Source organism: Oncorhynchus mykiss, chromosome 2, assembly GCF_013265735.2.
Source record: "Oncorhynchus mykiss isolate Arlee chromosome 2, USDA_OmykA_1.1, whole genome shotgun sequence".
NCBI lineage: Eukaryota > Metazoa > Chordata > Actinopteri > Salmoniformes > Salmonidae > Oncorhynchus > Oncorhynchus mykiss.
This window is the reverse complement of record NC_048566.1, coordinates 35,647,260-35,668,795: the sequence shown is the minus strand read 5'-3', so window position 1 is coordinate 35,668,795 and position 21,536 is coordinate 35,647,260. Positions and strand designations below refer to the sequence as shown.

At 45.0% G+C, this 21,536-nt stretch overlaps 2 protein-coding genes across 3 annotated transcripts in view; both read left to right on the top strand.

Annotated features, from left to right (window-relative positions):
- The first annotated feature begins 384 nt into the window (after nt 1–384).
- LOC110488606 (persulfide dioxygenase ETHE1, mitochondrial) lies at nt 385–4,548 on the top strand. Its single transcript, XM_036947146.1, has 7 exons — nt 385–876; nt 1,723–1,867; nt 2,075–2,223; nt 2,544–2,673; nt 3,270–3,359; nt 3,727–3,843; nt 4,182–4,548. The coding sequence occupies exons 1-7, from the start codon at nt 685–687 to the stop codon at nt 4,226–4,228; spliced, it is 870 nt and encodes a 289-aa protein (XP_036803041.1). The 5' UTR covers nt 385–684; the 3' UTR covers nt 4,229–4,548.
- Nucleotides 4,549–5,133: 585 nt separating this feature from the next.
- Nucleotides 5,134–21,536, top strand: part of LOC110488593 (pleckstrin homology-like domain family B member 3) — a 34,114-nt gene continuing 17,711 nt past the window's right edge. The window contains exon 1 of one of the 2 annotated variants that reach the window (XM_021560872.2): nt 5,134–5,190. The gene's annotated coding sequence lies outside the window, so the exon portion shown is untranslated. Of the gene's footprint in view, nt 5,191–6,131; nt 6,625–21,536 lie in introns of those variants that run through there. The other variant, XM_021560863.2, reaches the window with a different exon arrangement.

Here is a 21,536-nt window from a genome sequence, read left to right as displayed (position 1 = left end):
TGAAGAATCTGGAACCCCAAAAACAATGAATTGTACCTCTGACAGCTAGATTTTATTAGCAGCAATATGACCACTTACATTTCTGCAAAATATTAAAGTTTTATGTACTTTTGCTTCACATTCCATTTTTGTATTAAATAAAAATGTCCTTTAATCTGACAATAATTTTATTGAAAGCAGATTCTTATTCAAACCATTATATATGGTTAATTACCATACTAATGCATGGATTGTTGGATTCAACTGGGTTTGTTTCCTATCTGGAGTTGCTGACAATAGTCACGTAGTGTAAAGTACCTTGTTATATGAATACACATGTGCACAGTCATAGTGACACACCGAACTCTGACCCCCTATCTCTCTCTCTCTCTGTGTGTGTGTGTGTGTGCGCGTGTGTGTTGAAGGGTTGACAGCTTGCACTTGTCCTCTGCTCTAGTGCTTGGAGGTTCTCAAGGAGTAGGCTCCCGTATCAGATTTCTGGGACTTCCTGGATACACTACACATTTTAGTGCACAATAAGTCAATATAGCGACAACATTTGTTGCAACCATACTTCTACGGCAACGGACAGCTACAGAGGATTGGGGCACAACAAACTAGTCAAACTCGTCTGCTCAGTTTTGGGATTTCTACCCCTGTCCGTCGCCCAAAAAAGTGTCAGTTAAAAATAACAGTGAAGAAAAAATGTGTTCAGTTGTAAACCGACTGAAACCTGCGCCGGCCTATACGCTGTGGCTCCAAACAACCGGGTACTCGCGTAAAGTTCCAGCCCACATCGGCCCGGGCTTACGCACGAGCAAGCAGCCTCTGGAATCGGTCATCATACGACCTTACTGCTCCAGGATGGAGTTGGGAAAAGGACCTTTCTTCAGACAGGTGAGTTAGCCACTGCAATCATTTATATTTTTTGCTTTTGGCCAAAGTTTGGCATGCGTAAAAGTTCTAGGCTGAAGTTTCAACTGGGTTCCGCCGACTTGTTGAAAATATGAAGTTTTTTTTTTCAGTGCAAGTAATCAGGTATTTTGTAATTGGTCAAAATGAGAATTAGGGGGAACGTATTTTCTAGGCATCCTTCGTTATTGCATTGTTTAAAAAAGCAGAACTGCGGGAAAACAGTGCCCGAGAGGCGGGGGCGAAGTACACGGTCTACCGGTGAGCTAGCTACCTCTCCCACCGGCTGTGTACCGGAGTCCTAGCTTGTTAGCTAGCACCCAGTGTCCTAAACGCCTACTGAACAACTATCCTCGTTAACATAAATACGGGAAAACTGTGTCCGATAAGCAGGGACGAAGGACACTGTCTACTATTACCCTAGCTAGCCACCGGTGTTGTCGCCCCCGCCTCTTCTGTGGAGTTTATCGGCGGTTGGCAACTTTATGGTGCATTACCGCCACCTACTGTACATGAGCGCCTCCATACGGGAGTCATAGTTTAAAAATGGACCAATAGAAGGATAAAGAGGGGTTCCTGTAGATGCAGGAATGCCCACATGTAGGACCGCCTCAAAGTATGAAAATCCACCTTGACGGTGACTCTTGACAGACTTGCAGCCTTAAAACAACAAACCCCTTATCACCATAAGACTACACACCCATATATTATCATTCTTGATCAATATACAGGCATGATGTGTGTTATGTAATAGAATACTGTACTGCCCCCTCATCTTTTATAACCTATGGTTACTCACTCACCTGTCCTTGCTTGTTCCAACCTTTACAGCTGTTTGAGTCGGTGAGCAGCACCTACACTTATCTGCTGGCTGATACAGAGAGCAGGGAGGCGGTCCTCATTGATCCAGTACTGGAGACAGTGGATAGGGATCTGAAACTCGTAGAGGAACTGGGTTTCAACCTGAAAGTGGCAGGTAACTTGAATGTCTCTAAAACATAGACAAGCACACAAGCATGCGCTGGCTAGCACGTCCACACACACACACACACGCACACACTAATCTTACATCCATTTTGATCTCCTTGTTTATCCTACCCTTGTTTAAGATGACATATGACTCACACTGTACCCCCCCCCCCCCCCCCCCCCCCCCCCCCCGTACCCTGTTCCCCCCTATTAGTGAACACTCACTGCCATGCAGACCACATCACAGGCACGGGACAGCTGAAGAACCGGCTGTTTGGGATGAAGAGTGCCATCTCCAAGCACAGCGGGGCCAGTGCAGACATCATGCTATCAGAGGGAGATAAGATCAGCTTTGGCAAACATGTGAGGACAGACCTACCTACAGCTATAGAGAATACAATATGGGTCTGGGCCTACCCCAAATTGTTTTCACCCAAAATCCCTGGTCCTGAAGAGTCATAGGTTTACAGGTTTTTTTGTTCAACTGAGTAAGAGTGCTGGGCTGAAACAAAAGCCTACACATCATGTACTGTTGCTCTCCAGTACCAGGGTTGCTGTCCACTGCTTTAAATGCTTCGGCCTTATTCACTTTCATCTCTTCTTCACACGTCACACCTTTCTCCTCTTTACTTCCCCCTCCCTTGTTTTCTGTAATCCCTCTTACTGCCTCTCTCGTCCCTCAGTATCTGACGGTGAGGGAGACTCCAGGACATACAGACGGCTGTGTGACGTTGGTAACAGGGGACCAGAGCATGGCTTTCACTGGGGACACACTGCTAATCAGGGGCTGTGGAAGGACAGACTTCCAGCAGGGTAACGTTAACCTTTTCCACACTACTAAGCTAAACCGAGCAGAGCCAAGACAAAATGTACTGCAATGCACTGGCCTGGTTGGGCATCCACAAGACTGAATCCATGCTGGACATAACAATGCAAAAAGCAAGTATCTAAGCCAACACAGTACTATAGTGTGACTCAGTCATATTCTCTCTGATTTTTGATCTCTGTGGTGATATATCTAGACATGGACATATTATCAGGGTATATCACAGACTTTCATCCCTATATGCTATTGTTTCCCAATTCTTTGGTCGGAACTGTTTTTAAACAATGCATGAAAAGTTTGTGGATCATTGCCTCACCCACACTTGGTGCATTGTTTTATGCTTAGTGGACACACTGTGGCAGTATTGTAGACTTTTTTCCCCAGTGTAGTCTGATCTCAAATAGTCACTGAACCGTAGTTCATGTTCAATAGGGCATGTGACGGAAAACGTTTTGGAATAGTTAGTGTTAGTGTTAATTAGTGTTTCTTATCAGACAAGTCCAGGTAGTCCCTCCCTGTTTCAGTCCGTTTGTTTGGGGTCCAATGAAAACGAGCCTGATCTGTTTGTTTATCTACTTCCCAGGCTGCTCTAGGAGGCTCTATGAATCAATCCACCGGAAGATCTTCACATTACCTCCTCAGTGCCTCGTCTTCCCTGCACATGACTACAAAGGTTGACAAGACATCCTCTTTATGCAAAAGTGTTATTGTATTCCAGTGTAATGTCTATATCCCCTGACCCCTTTCCTTGCAAGATTTCCTTTCTTACATCTATGCTCTTGGGGATAGTCTCACCAATAATTTCGTACAAGCATACCCAGAAGGCTTGTTTACTCTCGCAGTGCTATGACACTCCTTTCCATAGACTTTACGAAGTTAATTTGTCCGGTGTACTGTACCACCACCCTTCACCATTTGTCTACTTTCATTTTCAACTCTCATTCCTAAGCCAGATCAGACCGTGGGTTCTACAGTTGAGTGTAGTCATTGAATCATCATTGTGATGTATTGCTAACAGGTCTGTTAATCCTGTGCTGCAGGTCAGACGGCCTCCACCGTGGGCGAGGAGAGGAGGTTTAACCCCCGCCTGACCAAGACCGTGGAAGAGTTTGTGGACATCATGACCAACCTGAACCTCCCCAAGCCTGCTAAGATCGGTATCTGACACTCCACCCTCTGCAGTTATTCTATTACAATAGAAACTGTTGTTGTGTATGATGTAATAATATTATATTACTATAGGGTCTATTAGTATCTAGATTATATGCAACTATTGTGTTACAATAGAGTTATTATCAGTGGTCTTTCACCTCACTTAAACCTTATCACGGGAATGAGCATGACAAAGCTATCCGTGAAGAGATGGCAATATGTTACACATACTGTACTCTTTCAAACTGTCCTTTGCGCATCAATTTGACTACTTGTTAGTGTAAGCTCTTCTTAATTCACTGATAGAAACAAGATGTTGATTTGTTATTTCTCTCTCTGCCAGATATTGCGGTGCCTGCCAACCTGGTGTGTGGACTCCATGAGGTTTGAATGGCAAATCGATTTTAGGATTTCACTTTAAGCACTCTTGGGAGGAAGAGGGAAATTATTTTCACCCAGCCACAACTTAATGTTGTGTATATTTTATTTCCAATTTGAACATACATTCCTCCTTGTTTGCCTATGGGGAAAAAAAGCAGTGGTCATGATTTGGTGGGTGTACATATACTGAAATTGTATAGTAAAAGATGCATTAATGATCATTAAACATTGCCATGTACATTGTAACATTTTATAATAGAATCTCTTGGAAAAATGTGAACATTAAGATGACCTAGTTTTATATTAAATCAAGGTTGTTCAAATGTAAATGTCTGAATTAACTCTTTCTTTGACTACACCTGTATAAATTGCAGAATTGCAGTGTAACTTATGGAAAATGCTCTGATAGAAGGTTCCGTTCATGGTTTAGTATTCATGAATGCTGACTGACACAATTGAGCTCTTCCACATGGCCTTTCCAGCATCCCCTAGTCAAGGCAATACACACACACAGTACTCTGACTGTTGCCAGCCATGGCCGTTTTGCATGCCAGGAAAACCTAACTCTTCTATTTGCATTTGAAATCACTGTGGGCCAAGTTTCCATTGCGAGAGTCCAAAACATGTCATTGCCATGCCTTTGTGTGCTTGTTTCTCTATCTACCTCTTCATTATCCGGTATCATCCTGTTATTCTCTCAGCCGCTTTATATAATACCATATTGTAATGTCCTGAATACATCAACATAATCGGCTTAGCCTTAGGATTCCTCTTAGCTGTGTGTCTAGCCTAGTAGCATACTACATTCGTTTTTGTCCCACGCCCCATTGACTAGTCTCTACCTGGTAGACAGGTTTGGGGAGATGGGAGTGTCTGGCTCTGACTCAACCATGTCTCTGTCTCTGAACCTGCCTGATCATTTCATAATAATGGTGTACTGTGAGCTCATACTTCTCAGATACTTCTCAAAGGTACTGTACCCTTCCTTCTGTGTGTAAATATTTGAGTATGGTTACCTGAGCAGTTCATGCCTTTGATGCTGTGACAAAAGTGACAGCTTGGTTTTGACTGCATTGAATGACACCGGACACACCATGTGTGAAATGACTGAACTTTTAGGTTTCTACTGTAACCTTCGGATGGAAATAGAGAAGATGTATTCAAAGTGAGAAAAAAAAGAAAGAACTAGAAGTCTGAAGAAAAATTACAATGTGTTGTTGTCACATACATCTTCACACCACTTCATCTGCCAGCTGTCCCTGTCACCACTAGAGACAAACAGAACATTCACATTAGGCAACTCTTCTTTCACCTACCGACTGACAGAAACGCCTGCGTTCATTGTTTTGAAATGCACAGGGTGTAACCAGTGTTGCCATCACACCTAAGCTATGTTTTATTTTGTACTTTAAAAAAAATAATCTAAGCAAAACCATACATAGACAAACAATAGGCAGCTTAACATGTTGTTGTGGCAGTGTTTCGCCTGTGAAAAAAAGGCACCATTCTTTGACTTTGTTGTGCTTTTTACAAGTCACCAGCTGTTCTTTCACCCAGTCTGTACCCTGCCCCTTCCATCTGCTCTCTCTTTTACCCCTTTCACTCTTTGCCCACTCACTGTCTGCTACCAACCCCAACTCCAGGCATTCTCTCTCACCCTGTCCACATGCCCTTGTTTAGGGGAAGACTGAGGGAATAGTCTATGATTACACTATCAGCTCATTGAGACAGAACTGTTAAAGGAGGCAGGGGCTGATAAAGGCCCTTTGGGTATAGTAAAGAGAGTGGAGGAGAGATTTACGTGGCAGCTATTGACGCTTTCCAAGGGCCCTTGGCATTGAGTGACACAAAACCCGCGAGGTGTGTTGGCAGGGTGCCAGGCCAAACTGCTTCTGCGTTAGCCTATAACGAGCACATTACAATGACAAAGCCATGTCGTCGCGGGAAATCCCAGATCAGAGTTCTCATTTCGGTGCGGAGCCCCCTCACGAACAGACCACAGAAACTGTGTAGTCAGTTAGTGACGCGCCCAGGCGCATTTTCACACCAACTTTGTGTCGGTCAGTGTGAACATGCATTCCATTTCACCTGTTGACGACATCTCACTACGATCTGTCATTTTCACTGGGAGTGATTTGAAAGGATTGAATCAAACCAGATAGGAGAGAGGAAAATATAGACATCAAAGGTATTCAGACGGGATATGACAGCAAACAGAAACTCTGAAAGTTATCTGGATATAGTTCGTATGATTGAAAGCGAAAGCGCGCGCCCGGTCCAAACCCATCACTTCTTTATTTAGTCACTCTTGTTTTTATGAGCGTCTATTTTCTTCAAATTCAGCGACAACAATACACGTTCCCCACAACAAAAACGCATTTGAAGAGAGAACGGCATATTCTCAGGTAAGGCATTAGTTCTGTGTTTCTGTTCTGTGTCGCTGTAGTTTGATACATTGTAGCTGGTGAATGATCGCGATTTGATAACGCTAGGATTATTATTATTCCGCAGTAGCTACCTACAGTGTAAGTGGTTGTCTGTTTATACATGAACTTCATTGGTGTCATGAGAAGGAATGGTCACTTTGAGCTTGACAGAGCATGTAATAAATGGAACACAGTATCTCTATGATTATGTTTACAGAAAGCCAGTAGACTACTGTAGCCTACTTTCGAAACTATTTATATAAGTAAACGATAGGCCTATGCCATTTATATAAATTGACTATAGTAAATAATACAGCTATCATTAGTCTGTTAGTTCACACCAAGCCAAATAGCATACTTAAAAAAAAACTATTTATGCAAATTGTGTACATGCTATAACTTAAAGAACAACTTTTTGGGGAGTTTAGTAGTTTTTAAAATGTCAGAATGCTTGGTTGTATGATTATGAACATCCAGATACTCAAGATTCTATGACAACATTCTATTTGATTACCCAATATTTGGGACTTTGTGCTTGAGCATAAGTAGTTAGATGGGCTAAACATGTCCTCCAGGCCTATAGCATTTCAATGTATAATTTTCACTGTGAAACGATGAGAGGACCATATCTGGTTCTAATTCAAACATGTTTTTCTTAATGTCCCAAACCTCCTTTCCCATGGCATTGTTTTCCTCAGTTTATGTAAACTCACATTTGTTTACCAGACTCAGCTGATATATGTGGTTTATCATTGTTTATCATTTCCATCGGGCGCATCGTGTAAACAAAGGAGAGGGGAAGTATAGGATGACGCTGACAGAGGTGGAGAGGAAAGATTGCCTGGGTGGGTAGCCGTCAGGGGAGTCGGGAGCACATATCTCTCTTCTGTGTTCAATCTCTCCTTCTTTCTTTTTCTCTCACGCCCCTTTTCTTGGCTGCACTTGTACAGACCGCTCTAGATCTGGGACCTAGCCTGTCATTAATGGGTCGTTATTTCGCTGACCTCAGAACGGAGAGATTTGCTCAGGCCACTGGAATCTCTGATAATGTTGTTGAACTAGCATATATTCAACGTCTGTGTAATTAGTGGTGTCTTCGGACCATTCCAGTCAGTTTTGCAGTGTTGAAATATGCACAAGTCACATTTGCGTGAATTATTCTATTAATGCAGTGGTATCATAGTGTGATAATCTACTTTATTGGAGAAACAATTAGGCCTATAGGGTATCTTACTTTCTAATTAACTTACAGGAAATACAACAAATCATCTTCCCTAACAATCAATGATCCTAGCTTGTATTTTAATCTTCAACCCTTGATCCCCTAAAAACATTTTTTTTTTATTCCCCAACAGTAGCCAGTTGGCTCAGCTACAGTATCATTCTAGGCCTATTGTTAGACTCCTATCTGCCCTCACACCTAGAAGACAGTTAGTCATGATATCTCACCTCTCATCTGACAGACAGACCGACCCCTCACAATGCTGTCCAGCCTAGGTTGTATTCACTTGGTACCAAAGGGAAAAAAACAGACTGAAGTGGGGAGGGACTTCCTGGACTTATTAAATAAGAAACGCTCATGTTTGTTTTTAAAACATGTTTGGGTGCCTTAATGAATATGACCCTGGTTCCTCTCACCTGCTCTTCCTGCTCAGGCCCCAGTGTGGTAATGACAGTTTCCTCTCTCAGCCCATAGTCCCCCTGTAGTGGGCTCTGTCATAGCTCTGAGGTCATACAGCTCAGACTGGTCACCATGTATTCCTGGGAACCTGATGTGTCAGGACACAGCGTGGTGATGACAGCTTCCTGATAGCCCTCCTTAGATGACTGTAGCCCTCCATTGACCACCGAAGCATTGCTAAGTGGGCTCTGAGGTCATACAGCTGAGACTGGTATGGTCACTACCCACTGGGCATACACTGGTTGAATCAACATTGTTTTCACATATTTTCAATGGATTTACGTCGAACCAGGAATAGAAGTTGAATTGACGTCTGTGCCCAGTGGGTAGGGTCCAAAATGGCATCATATTCCCTATATGGTACACTACTTTTGACCAGGTCAAAATAGGGTGTCATTTCTGACATACACAAATGTATCATGGCGTCGGAGAGGATGGCTGCTGTTTTATTGCCGTTTAACCAACCGTGCTATTTTGTTTGTTTTTTCGCATTGTTTGTAACTTATGTTGTACATAATGTTGTTGTTACAGTCTCTTATGACTGGAAATAGCTTCTGGATATCAGAACAGCGATTACTCACCTTGAATTGGATGAATAATTTTTCTTTAATGAGTTGGACGAGAGGGATTTACCTCAGACACCTGAACAGGCCCTCATCCCCGTCATTCGCAGGAGAAAGAGATGGAGATTTCACGGAAGGAGATCGGGGTGCCTTGTGAGGATCAGGCGAAGAGTGTCTAATCTGCCTTTGCAATCCGTACTATTAGCCAACGCACAAACACTGGAAAATAAATGGGACAAGCTAAAAGCATGTATAAGCTACCAACGGGACATTAAAAACTGTAATATCTTATGTTTCACAGTGTTGTGGCTGAACGATGACATGAATAAAATACAGCTGCTGGGTTATATGCTCTATCTGCATGATAGAATAGCAGCCTCTGGTAAGACAAGGTGTGGCGGTCTATATATATTTGTAAACAACAGCTGGTGCACGATATCTAAGGAAGTCTCAAGGTTTTGCTTGCCTGAGGTAGAGTATATCATGATAAGCTGTAGACCACACTATCTACCTTGAATTTTCATCTGTATTTTTTGTAGCTGTCTACATACCACCACAGACCAATGCTGGCACTAAGACCGCACTCAATGAGTTATACCGCCATAAGCAAACAGGAAAACGCTCATCCAGAAGCAGCGCTCCTAGTGGCCGGGGACTTTAATTGCAGGGAAACTTAAATTAGTTTTACCTAATTTCTATCAGCATGTTAAATGTACAACCAGGGGGGGGGGGGGGGGGGGGGGGGGGGTGGCTCCAGATCATCTTTACTCCACACACAGAGACGCGTACAAAGCTCTCCCTCGCCCACCATTTGGAAAATCTGACCATAATTCTATCCTGATTCCTGCTTACAAGCAAAAATTAAAGTAGGAAGCACCAGTGACTCGATCAATAAAAAAGTGGTCAGATGAAGCAGATGCTAAACTACAGGACTGTTTTGCTAGCACAGACTGGAATATGTTCCAGGATTCTTCCGATGGCATTGAAGAGTACACCACATCAGTCACTGGCTTCATCAATAAGTGCATCGATGACGTCGTCCCCACATTGACTGTACGTACATACCCCAACCAGAAGCCATGGTTACAGGCAACATCTGCACTGAGCTAAAGAGTAGAGCTGCTGCTTTCAAGGAGCGGGACTCTAACCCGGAAGCTTATAAGAAATCTCTGGTATGGCAACTGCTCTGCCTCCGACCGCAAGTCACTAGAGAGTGTAGTGCATACGTCCCAGTACATCACCGAGGCCAAGCTTCTTGCCATCCAGGGCTTCTATACCAGGCGGTGTCAGAGGAAAGCCCTAACAATTGTCAAAGACTCCAGCCACCCTAGTCATAGACTGTTCTCTCTGCTACCACATGCACGTTAAGCGGTACCGGAGCACCAAGTCTAGATCAGTAGTTTTGGAATTGTTAGTTAGATTACTTGTTATTACTGCATTGTCGGAACTAGAAGCACAAGCATTTCGCTACACTCGCATTAACATCTGCTAACCATGTGTATGTGACAAATAAAATTTGATTTGATTTGAGATCCAAGAGAGATCCTGTACATAGCCTCGCTATTGTTACTTCACTGCTGCTCTTTAATTATTTCTTACTTTTATTTCTTACTTTTTTGTTGTATTTTTTTTTCTGTTGTATTCGGCGCATGTGACAAATAACATTTGATTTGATTTTTGATTTGATATATAGTGCATTACTTTCGAACAATAAAGGAAATCGCGGGCCATTTTGGATGCGTCCTAGGTATTCCAGGGCACCTGATCTGTCAGATGTCACAATGTGCCCATGGCTAACTGGTCCGGTGGGGGTTGGATGGTTCCGCTGTAATCCTCTGGAGAGCACTAGAGACCTGAGCAATACAGTAACTGTAGTCTATGGAAATGCCCTTTATTGTTACTGATGTAAATGTACTTCATTGTTACAATTGACCGCTGTTGACATTCTGTGCTAGCCCATTGTGAGGCCGACAGACTAGTCGGTTTGAATGGAGCACAATTCATCATAATCAGTATGTTGATTACATACTTGTCCCTCAATATGCAGAATGGCATACACGGATGACAGAAAGTTTCATTTTTTAAGTCTTCCGGACTCAAGGAAGAGAGACACTTTAGCTACTTGAACTGCTGGTGGGTTATGGGTAACACCTGATGCCTTTCTTGAGGATAGTGCAGCAAAGTGCTCACCAATGCAGAAAATTCAGGTGTTTTTATGTTTCTCAGGTGACAGCAGCTTTTGCTCAATATCAGCCAGACAAAGGTTAAAGGCACAGTCCATACATTTGATTTTCACCCTGAAATTCCCTGGAAGACTGTGGGGGATGTGTTTGCTAGTGTACCCTTCTTAAAAAACTAAGAGTAAGACAAATATGACCAAACATGTACAAATAATATACTTATACTTATTGGTGTAAACGGTTTTGTTTGTTTGTGTTTATACTTGGTCTGGCCACCAGGGACAGTGAGAGTGTGGACTGTACCTTTAATTGAATGTTTAATTGAACCCCTAGCAGGACAGTTGTGTTCATGTGTTGTGTGTGTAACATTTTTCCCTGGTGCCTTTGCTTTGAACGCATAGTGAAAACAAACCCTCTGCGTTCAGGCACGCATACGGCATGCCATACTTAAGTATTTTATTTCCTAAGTTTGTCGCGCTACAGTGCCTTGCAAAATTATTCACCCCCTTTGGTGTTTTTCCTATTTTGTTGCATTACAACCTGTAATTTAAATATATTTTTATTTGGATTTCATGTAATGGACATACATAAAATAGTCCAAATTGGTGAAGTGAAAAAAATAACTTGTTTCAAAAAATTCAAAGAAATTTACAAAACGGAAAAGTGGTGCGTGCATATGAATTCACCCCCTTTGCTATGAAGCCTCTAAATAAGATCTGGTGCAACCAATTACCTTCAGAAGTCACATAATTAGTTAAATAAAGTCCACCTGTGTGCCATCTAAGTGTCACATGATCTGTCACATGATCTCAGTATATGTACAGATGTTCTGAAAGGCCCCAGAGTCTGCAACACCACCAATCAAGCGGCACTATGAAGACCAATGAGCTCTCCAAACAGGTCAGGGACAAAGTTGTGGAGAAATACAGATCAGGGTTGGGTTATAAAATAAACATCCTACGGAGCACCATTAAATCCATTATTAAAATATGGAAAGAATATGGCACCACAACCAACCTGCCAAGAGAGGGCCGCCCACCATAACTCACGGACCAGGCAAGGAGGGCATTAATCATAGAGGCAACAAAGAGACCAAAGATAACCATGAAGGAGCTGCAAAGCTCCACAGCGGAGATTGGAGTATCTGTCCATAGGACCACTTTAAGCTGTCCACTCCACAGAGCTGAGCTTTACAGAAGAGTGGCCAGAGAAAAGCCACTGCTTATAGAAATAAATAAGCAAACATGTTTGGTGTTCACCAAAAGGCATGTGGGAGACTCCCCAAACATATGGAAGAAGGTTCTCTGGTCAGATGAGACTAAAATTGAGCTTTTTTGCCATCAAGAAAAACGCTATGTCTGGCGCAAACCCAACATCTCTCATCACCTCGAGAACACCATCCCAACAGTGAAGCATGTTGGTGGCAGCATCATGCTGTGGGGATGTTTTTCATCGTCCGGGATTGGGAAACTGGTCAGAATTGAAGGAATGATGGATAGCGCTAAATATAGGGAAATTCTTGAGAGAAACCTGTTTCAAGCTTCCATAGATTTGAGACTGGGACGGAGGTTCACCTTCCAGCAGGACAATGACCCTAAGCATACTGCTAAAGCAACACTCAAGTGGTTTAACGGGAAACATTTAAATGTATTGGAATGGCCTATTCAAAGCCCAGACTTCAATCCAATTGGGAATCTGTGGGATGACTTAAAGATTGCTGTACCCCAGCGGAACCCATCCAACTTGAAGGAGCTGGAGCAGTTTTGCCATGAAGAATGGGCAAAAATCCCAGTGGCTAGATGTGCCAAGCGTATAGAGACATACCCAAAGAGACTTGCAGCTTTAATTGCTGCAAAAGGTGGCTCTACAAAGTATTGACTTTGGGGGGGTGAATAGTTATGGACGCTCAAGTTTTCTGTTTTTTTTGTCATATTTCTTGTTTGTTTCACAAAATAAAATATTTAGCATCTCCAAATTGGTAGGCATGTTGTGTAAATCAAATGATGCAACCCCCCCCCCCCCCCCAAAATCTATTTTAATTCCAGGTTGTAAGGCAACAAAATAGGAAAAATGCCAAGGGGTGAATACTTTCGCAAGCCACTGTACATAGCATAGCTCTTGTCACTTGTTTTGATTGTGAATGTGCGTATGGTTCTGAATAGGCTACACAGTGCTTAGCCTACTTTTTCTTTGTAATTTCTCCATACAATTATATTGGGGAACTATGGTCACAGTCAGTGTGACTCTGTGAGAGACAGGCACATGCCCTTCCAGTCTTAGTGTTTTTGAAAAAAAATAAAATAAATGTCATTGTTGTTCTGAACCCAATGCCTGCAAGTTGTTGTTAAATTCGTGTGAAATTTGTGTCATTTAATTAATTACCTGTTAAGATCTTGTTGTCTATTGCTTAAATGGCAGGTAGCCTAGTGGTTCGAGCGTTGGGCCCGTGACCAAAAGGTTGCTAGAGCGAATCCCTGAGCTGACAGGGTAAAAATCTGTCATTCTCCCCCTGAACAGGCAGTTAACCCACTGTTCCTAGGCTGTCATTGTAAATAAGAATTTGTTCTTAGCTGATTTGCCTAGTTAAATAAAGGTTCATTCAAAAATGTAACTGAATAATCAAAGTCATAATTGCTCAATTCGTTTTTCGTACAGCTTTGACAGTGCTACTGATAGTAGTGGTAGCGCTTGGCTTGCACGTGAAAATTCAGTACACACAACATTCTATAATAGAACTGTGTTATTTGACGTGTCAAATTTATTTAACGAGTGAAATAGTGTTATTTGACATATATCTTTTTTGACGCGCAAAGACCCAAACAGAACTCCATAGTATGTCGTGAAGCTAAAAGCAGTGACGCTATTACTGTGTAACTCCAGTAGGGCAACATCTGAACAATAGTGCACTTGGTTACGTTAGTGTGTACCAGTGCTCACCAGTCGCGAAAGCCAACATCACCCACGACAGTGAATGGTTAATTGTTAAGGGCAATGAATACCATTATCTTGGCGTTAATGGATTTAGCCTTTGAGTTGTCTTGCTGAAATTTTCTGCTCGACTTGTTTACCGCTCGATTCACACAGCAGACATTGTGGACTAGGTTAGGAATTCTATGTTGCACCTGTAGCGTAACATTTTACGTGGCGTCATTACGTCACGTACCTATGTTATATTGATATGCACGTCAGCTTTGACATCGTTTTTCACATAGGCGTTAAACTAGACATCGGGCCGATACTGATGTTGGCATTTTTAGCTAATATCGTCTGATTCCGATATGTTCACCGATGTATCGTGCGTCCCTAATTGTAGGAGTACTGCTGTATTCTGCTGTCACTGAGTTGGTCAAATGATTCTCCATGAACATGAACATCTTCCATGAACATTCCAACACAAGACAAAATGGCCACCATCAAATGATCAAACAGAGTTTGTTGAACTGTATATCTATGACTGTGGCTGCAGTCTGTCCTCTTCAGATAGATAAGGCTGATAGGCCGACACATGAGCGTTGTCACACAGTAAGGGGGTTGATGATGATTCCGTCAGCTGAAGTTTAACAGGATCCAAACTTGACCTCAAGTGGTCAAAGGAGCTAGAGGAAGAACATTAGCTCGTACACACTCACACACACACACACACACACACACACACACACACACACACACACACACACACACACACACACACACACACACACACACACACACACACACACACACACACACACACACACACACACACCAATCAATCAGTATCCTATGGCTGCTAGCAATAATTGCCTCTCAGGGATGAATACAGTTGATTGAATTGAATTGAATCACAGTCCTGTAATCCTGTTAACACAGGTGGGTCAAGAGTGAACAGGCTTCCACTTCTTTAGATATGATTGCATATTACCAACTGCAGTGAGAGGGTGGAGGGACAAGTATGAATGAACCTCAATTGTGTTCTTTTGTTCCCTCTCTCTCTTTCTGTGTGTTTGTGTGTCGGTAGTAAGGATTGTGGAATCAAATTATCATGGAATCCTTGCTTCTGTTCGTGCATGATCGATCACTGTTGAGAGGGCGTGTGTGTTCTTGTGTGTGTACTAGGAGTATGATGCTTCAACTGTTGCTGGTTATTGCTGAGTGGAGGGGAAAGATTAGCACTACAGTGTGAGAGATTGAGTGAGTGAGTCTTCAGACCTCGGACTTGAGGGTTACGCATTGTGTCACCTCCAGATAGGACAGTAGTTGAATAACACACACTAGAGCTGGGGCCATGAACTGAAAATGATCGACACGACCATACCGACCATGCTGATATTGTTCATTGCGATAAGTAGCCTATACTAGAGAAGTTTGAAATGAAATACATTTAGTTAATATGTGTGATTGTTAATGGGACACATGATGCTACAACCATCAAACTAGTAGTAGTAGTTTAAAGGGTAATACAAAATACTGGTGCACATTAATGTTATAAACTTATCGATCTTTTTATTGGTATCGCACAAGTTCAGGAAATTTAGCGCAACTGGATCGCACAGCTTTAACACACAGACACACACACGCACTGTCATGTACTATCATGTACTGTCATGTTGTGTCTTGTCTCTGTCCTTTCCCTTCACCCTGTCTCCCTCTGCTGGTCGTTGTTAGGTTACCTTTTCTCCCCCGCTTTCCCCCAGCTGTTCCTTGTCAGCTCTGACTACCCATTCACCCCGTTTCCCACCTGTTCCCTTTTTCCCTCTGATTAGGTCCCTATATCTCTCTCTGTTTCTGTTCCTGTCCTTGTCGGATTCTTGTTTGTTGTGTTTCATGCCTGAGCCAGACTATCGTCATGTTTGCTGTAACCTTGTCCTGTCCTGTCGGAATTCGCCTACGTCATATCTCTCCTTATTGGACGGGCTCGTGAGTGGGGCACGGCAATCTGGGAGGCAAGGGCTGAGTGTACTAACCAGTATCAGGACTTTAAGGAGGAGATGATACGGGTTTTTGATCGATCTGTTTTTGGGGAGGAGGCTTCCAGGGCCCTGTCTTCCCTATGTCAAGGCAATCGATCCATAACAGACTACTCTATTGAGTTTCGCACTCTTGCTGTCTCCAGTGGCTGGAACGAGCCGGCCTTGCTCGCTCGTCTTCTGGAGGGTTTCCGCGCAGAGGTAAAGGATGAGATTCTCTCCCGGGAGGTTCCTTCCAGCGTGGATTCCTTGATTGAACTCGCTATTCGCATTGAGCGACGGGTTGATCTTCGTCACCGAGCTCGTGGAAAGGAGCTCGCGCTCTCCGTCGCCTCCCTCTCCGCATCACTACCATCTTCCTCTGCCGGCTCGGGTGCTGAGCCCATGCAGCTGGGAGGTATCCGCATCTCGACTAAGGAGAGGGAACGGAGAATCACCAACCGCCTCTGTCTCTATTGCGGTTCCGCTGGTCATTTTGTCACTTCATGTCCAGTAAAAGGCCAGAGCTCGTCAGTAAGCGGAGGGCTACTGGTGAGCGCTACTACTCCTGTCTCTCCTTCAAGATCCTGCACTACCTTGTCGGTCCATCTACGCTGGACCGGTTCGTCAGCTTCCTGCAGTGCCTTAATAGACTCTGGGGCGGAGGGCTGTTTTATGGACGAGACCTGGGCTCGGGAACATGACATTCCTCTCAGACAGTTAAAGGAGCCCACGGCCTTGTTCGCCCTGGATGGTAGTCCTCTCCCCAGGATTCAGCGTGAGACGCTACCTTTAACCCTCACTGTTTCTGGTAATCATAGTGAAACCATTTCTTTTTTAATTTTTCGTTCACCTTTTACACCTGTTGTTTTGGGCCATCCCTGGCTAGTTTGTCATGATCCTTCCATTAATTGGTCTAGTAATTCTATCCTCTCCTGGAACGTCTCTTGTCATGTGAAATGTTTAATGTCTGCTATCCCTCCTGTTTCCTCTGTCTCTTCTTCACAGGAGGAGCCTGGTGATTTGACAGGGGTGCCGGAGGAATATCACGATCTGCGCACGGTGTTCAGTCGGTCCAGGGCCACCTCTCTTCCTCCACACCGGTCGTATGATTGTAGTATTGATCTCCTTCCGGGAACCACCCCCCCCCCCGGGGTAGACTATACTCTCTGTCGGCTCCCGAACGTAAGGCTCTCGAAGATTATTTGTCTGTAGCTCTTGACGCCGGTACCATAGTCCCCTCCTCCTCTCCCGCCGGAGCGGGGGGTTTTTTTTGTCAAGAAGAAGGACGGGTCTCTGCGCCCCTGCATAGATTATCGAGGGCTGAATGACATAACAGTGAAGAATCGTTATCCGCTTCCTCTTATGTCTTCAGCCTTCGAGATCCTGCAGGGAGCCAGGTTTTTCACTAAGTTGGACCTTCGTAACGCTTACCATCTCGTGCGCATCAGGGAGGGGGACGAGTGGAAGACGGCGTTTAACACTCCGTTAGGGCACTTTGAATACCGGGTTCTTCCTTTCGGCCTCGCTAACGCTCCAGCTGTCTTTCAGGCATTAGTCAATGATGTCCTGAGAGACATGCTGAACATCTTTATTTTCGTTTACCTTGACGATATCCTGATTTTTTCACCGTCACTCCAGATTCATGTTCAGCACGTTCGACGTGTCCTCCAGCGCCTTTTAGAGAATTGTCTTTTTGTGAAGGCTGAGAAGTGCACTTTTCATGCCTCCTCCGTCACATTTCTCGGTTCTGTTATTTCCGCTGAAGGCATTAAGATGGATCCCGCTAAGGTCCAAGCTGTCATTGATTGGCCCGTCCCTAAGTCACGCGTCGAGCTGCAGCGCTTTCTCGGCTTCGCGAACTTCTATCGTCGTTTCATCCGTAATTTCGGTCAGGTGGCAGCTCCTCTCACAGCCCTTACTTCTGTCAAGACGTGCTTTAAGTGGTCCGTTTCCGCCCAGGGAGCTTTTGATCTCCTCAAGAATCGTTTTACATCCGCTCCTATCCTTGTTACACCTGACGTCTCTAGACAGTTCGTTGTCGAGGTTGACGCGTCAGAGGTGGGCGTGGGAGCCATCCTTTCTCAGCGCTCCCTCTCTGACGACAAGGTCCACCCATGCGCGTATTTTTCTCATCGCCTGTCGCCGTCGGAACGTAACTATGATGTGGGTAACCGCGAACTGCTCGCCATCCGGTTAGCCCTAGGCGAATGGCGACAGTGGTTGGAGGGGGCGACCGTTCCTTTTGTCGTTTGGACTGACCATAGGAACCTTGAGTACATCCGTTCTGCCAAACGACTTAATGCGCGTCAGGCGCGTTGGGCGCTGTTTTTCGCTCGTTTCGAGTTCGTGATTTCTTATCGTCCGGGCTCTAAGAACACCAAGCCTGATGCTTTGTCTCGTCTCTTCAGTTCTTCAGTAGCCTCCACTGACCCCGAGGGGATTCTCCCTGAGGGGCGTGTTGTCGGGTTGACTGTCTGGGGAATTGAGAGGCAGGTAAAACAAGCGCTCACTCACACTCCGTCGCCGCGCGCTTGTCCTAGGAACCTTCTTTTCGTTCCCGTTCCTACTCGTCTGGCCGTTCTTCAGTGGGCTCACTCTGCCAAGTTAGCCGGCCACCCTGGCGTTCGGGGTACGCTTGCTTCCATTCGCCAGCGTTTTTGGTGGCCCACCCGGGAGCATGACACGCGTCGTTTCGTGGCTGCTTGTTCGGTCTGCGCGCAGACTAAGTCCGGTAACTCTCCTCCTGCCGGCCGTCTCAGGCCGCTTCCTATTCCCTCTCGACCGTGGTCTCACATCGCCTTAGATTTTGTCACCGGACTGCCTTCGTCAGCGGGGAAGACTGTTATTCTTACGGTTGTCGATAGGTTCTCTAAGGCGGCTCATTTCATTCCCCTTGCTAAGCTTCCTTCTGCTAAAGAGACGGCACAAATCATCATCGAGAATGTTTTCAGAATTCATGGCCTTCCGTCAGACGTCGTTTCGGACAGAGGTCCGCAATTCACGTCTCAATTTTGGAGGGAGTTTTGCCGTTTGATTGGGGCTTCCGTCAGTCTCTCTTCCGGCTTTCACCCCCAGTCTAACGGTCAAGCAGAACGGGCCAATCAGACTATTGGTCGCATCTTACGCAGTCTTTCTTTTCGTAACCCTGCGTCTTGGTCAGAACAGCTCCCCTGGGCAGAATACGCCCACAACTCGCTTCCTTCGTCTGCGACCGGGCTATCTCCTTTTCAGAGTAGCCTCGGGTACCAGCCTCCGCTGTTCTCATCTCAGTTCGCCGAGTCCAGCGTCCCCTCCGCTCAGGCTTTTGTCCAACGTTGCGAGCGCACCTGGAAGAGGGTCAGGTCTGCACTTTGCCGTTATAGGACGCAGACTGTGAGGGCTGCTAATAAGCGTAGAACTAAGAGTCCTAGATATTGTCGCGGTCAGAGAGTTTGGCTCTCCACTCAGAACCTTCCCCTTAAGACGGCTTCTCGCAAGTTGACCCCGCGGTTCATTGGTCCGTTCCGTATTTCTCGGGTCATTAATCCTGTCGCAGTTCGACTTCTTCTTCCGCGATACCTTCGTCGCGTCCACCCGGTCTTCCATGTCTCCTGCATCAAGCCCGTCCTTCGCGCCCCCGCTCGTCTTCCCCCCCCCCCCCCATCCTTGTCGAGGGCGCACCCATCTACAGGGTCCGTAGAATTTTGGACATGCGTCCTCGGGGCCGTGGTCACCAGTACCTCGTAGATTGGGAGGGGTACGGTCCTGAGGAGAGGAGTTGGGTTCCCTCTCGGGACGTGCTGGACCGTGCGCTGATCGAGGATTTCCTCCGTTGCCGCCAGGTTTCCTCCTCGAGTGCGCCAGGAGGCGCTCGGTGAGTGGGGGGGTACTGTCATGTACTGTCATGTTGTGTCTTGTCTCTGTCCTTTCCCTTCACCCTGTCTCCCTCTGCTGGTCGTTGTTAGGTTACCTTTTCTCCCCCGCTTTCCCCCAGCTGTTCCTTGTCTCCTCTGACTACCCATTCACCCCGTTTCCCACCTGTTCCCTTTTTCCCTCTGATTAGGTCCCTATATCTCTCTCTGTTTCTGTTCCTGTCCTTGTCGGATTCTTGTTTGTTGTGTTTCATGCCTGAGCCAGACTATCGTCATGTTTGCTGTAACCTTGTCCTGTCCTGTCGGAATCTGCCGGTCTATCTGAGCCTACCTATGTTTGGTTATTAAAGAAGCTCTGTTTAAGTTAGTTCGCTTTTGGGTCCTCATTCACTCACCATAACACGCACACTCACACACACACACATACACACACACACACACACACACACACACACTCACACTCACACTCACACTCACACTCACACTCACTCCTTGGGACTGCCTCTGTTTCTTCCACTCTCTCATCTCTCCTGCCACTCCTCTGTAATAAATACATATTTTCAGCACATTAACACAAAAATGTTTAATCTTCCTCTCTATTATACCTTTGCCCTTTCCCCTTAATTATGTCCCTTTCTACTCACTTTCTTTTTCATCCTTTTAAGTTAGTCTCTTTGTGTTCCCTCCCTCCCTCCCTCCCGTCCTCTCTTTTCTCTGTATTGTTGTCCATGGGCCCTGGTCAAAAGAAGGCAATAGGGTGCCATTACACACTCAACCCTGGTTTGTTTGTTTAGCCTTTGTTTTGTTGCTTCTGAATAGCATCTGTGTTGACATGACAGAATGGACTTTACTCCTGCATGACTCTCTCCAACACTACAGTCTCTCTTACTGTTGATAGTGTATCTCAACCGGATAATGCAAACGTCCGTTTGGGTCATATGGATGTGAGTCAGTCTTGGTTTTAACAAAGATTTCTCCTCACCAGCATTCACTCTAATTTTGCCCTCTTCCCAAAGCATGACCTCCATGTGCTGTCCATTACATGTAATATTTACATTTATGGAATGGAAGTAATAGTAACTAATAACTTCACCATATGGAATTTGGCATACGGTATTTCTAGGTCAGATATGTATGTATGCATGCATGCATACACACACACACACACACACACACACACACACACACACACACACACACACACACACATTTAAAAACACAGTATATACATAGTTCATGCATGCAGCCTTGCACTATTATTCTATAAACAACATAGTATTGTATGTCCTGTGTACAGCGCTGTGTAGATATATGCCACACACTCTGACTGTTTTCCATCTCCTCACTGGAAATATGACACTGGCCTCTGACATTTTAGAACCCACTTCCTCCCCCACCCCCCCACCCCCCTCCCCCCACTTGTCTCCTCTCCTCCTCCACTCTCTGTCCCTCTCTCTCTCCCTCCTCTGTCTGTCTCTGTGTCAGTGTGCCAGTCTGTGTTTGGAAGCCCTCACTCATATCAGAGTTGTATATTTATCTCCATGTCACCACTCCTCCAGGCCCCATCGCCTAATAAGGCCTGTGCATGGAGAGAGAGAGAGAGCAGGAGGAGAGGAGCAAGAAAGGGAGAGAGAAGAGAGGAGTTCAGGGAGACGGAATGAGAGGAGTAGAGAGGGGAAAAGGAGAGG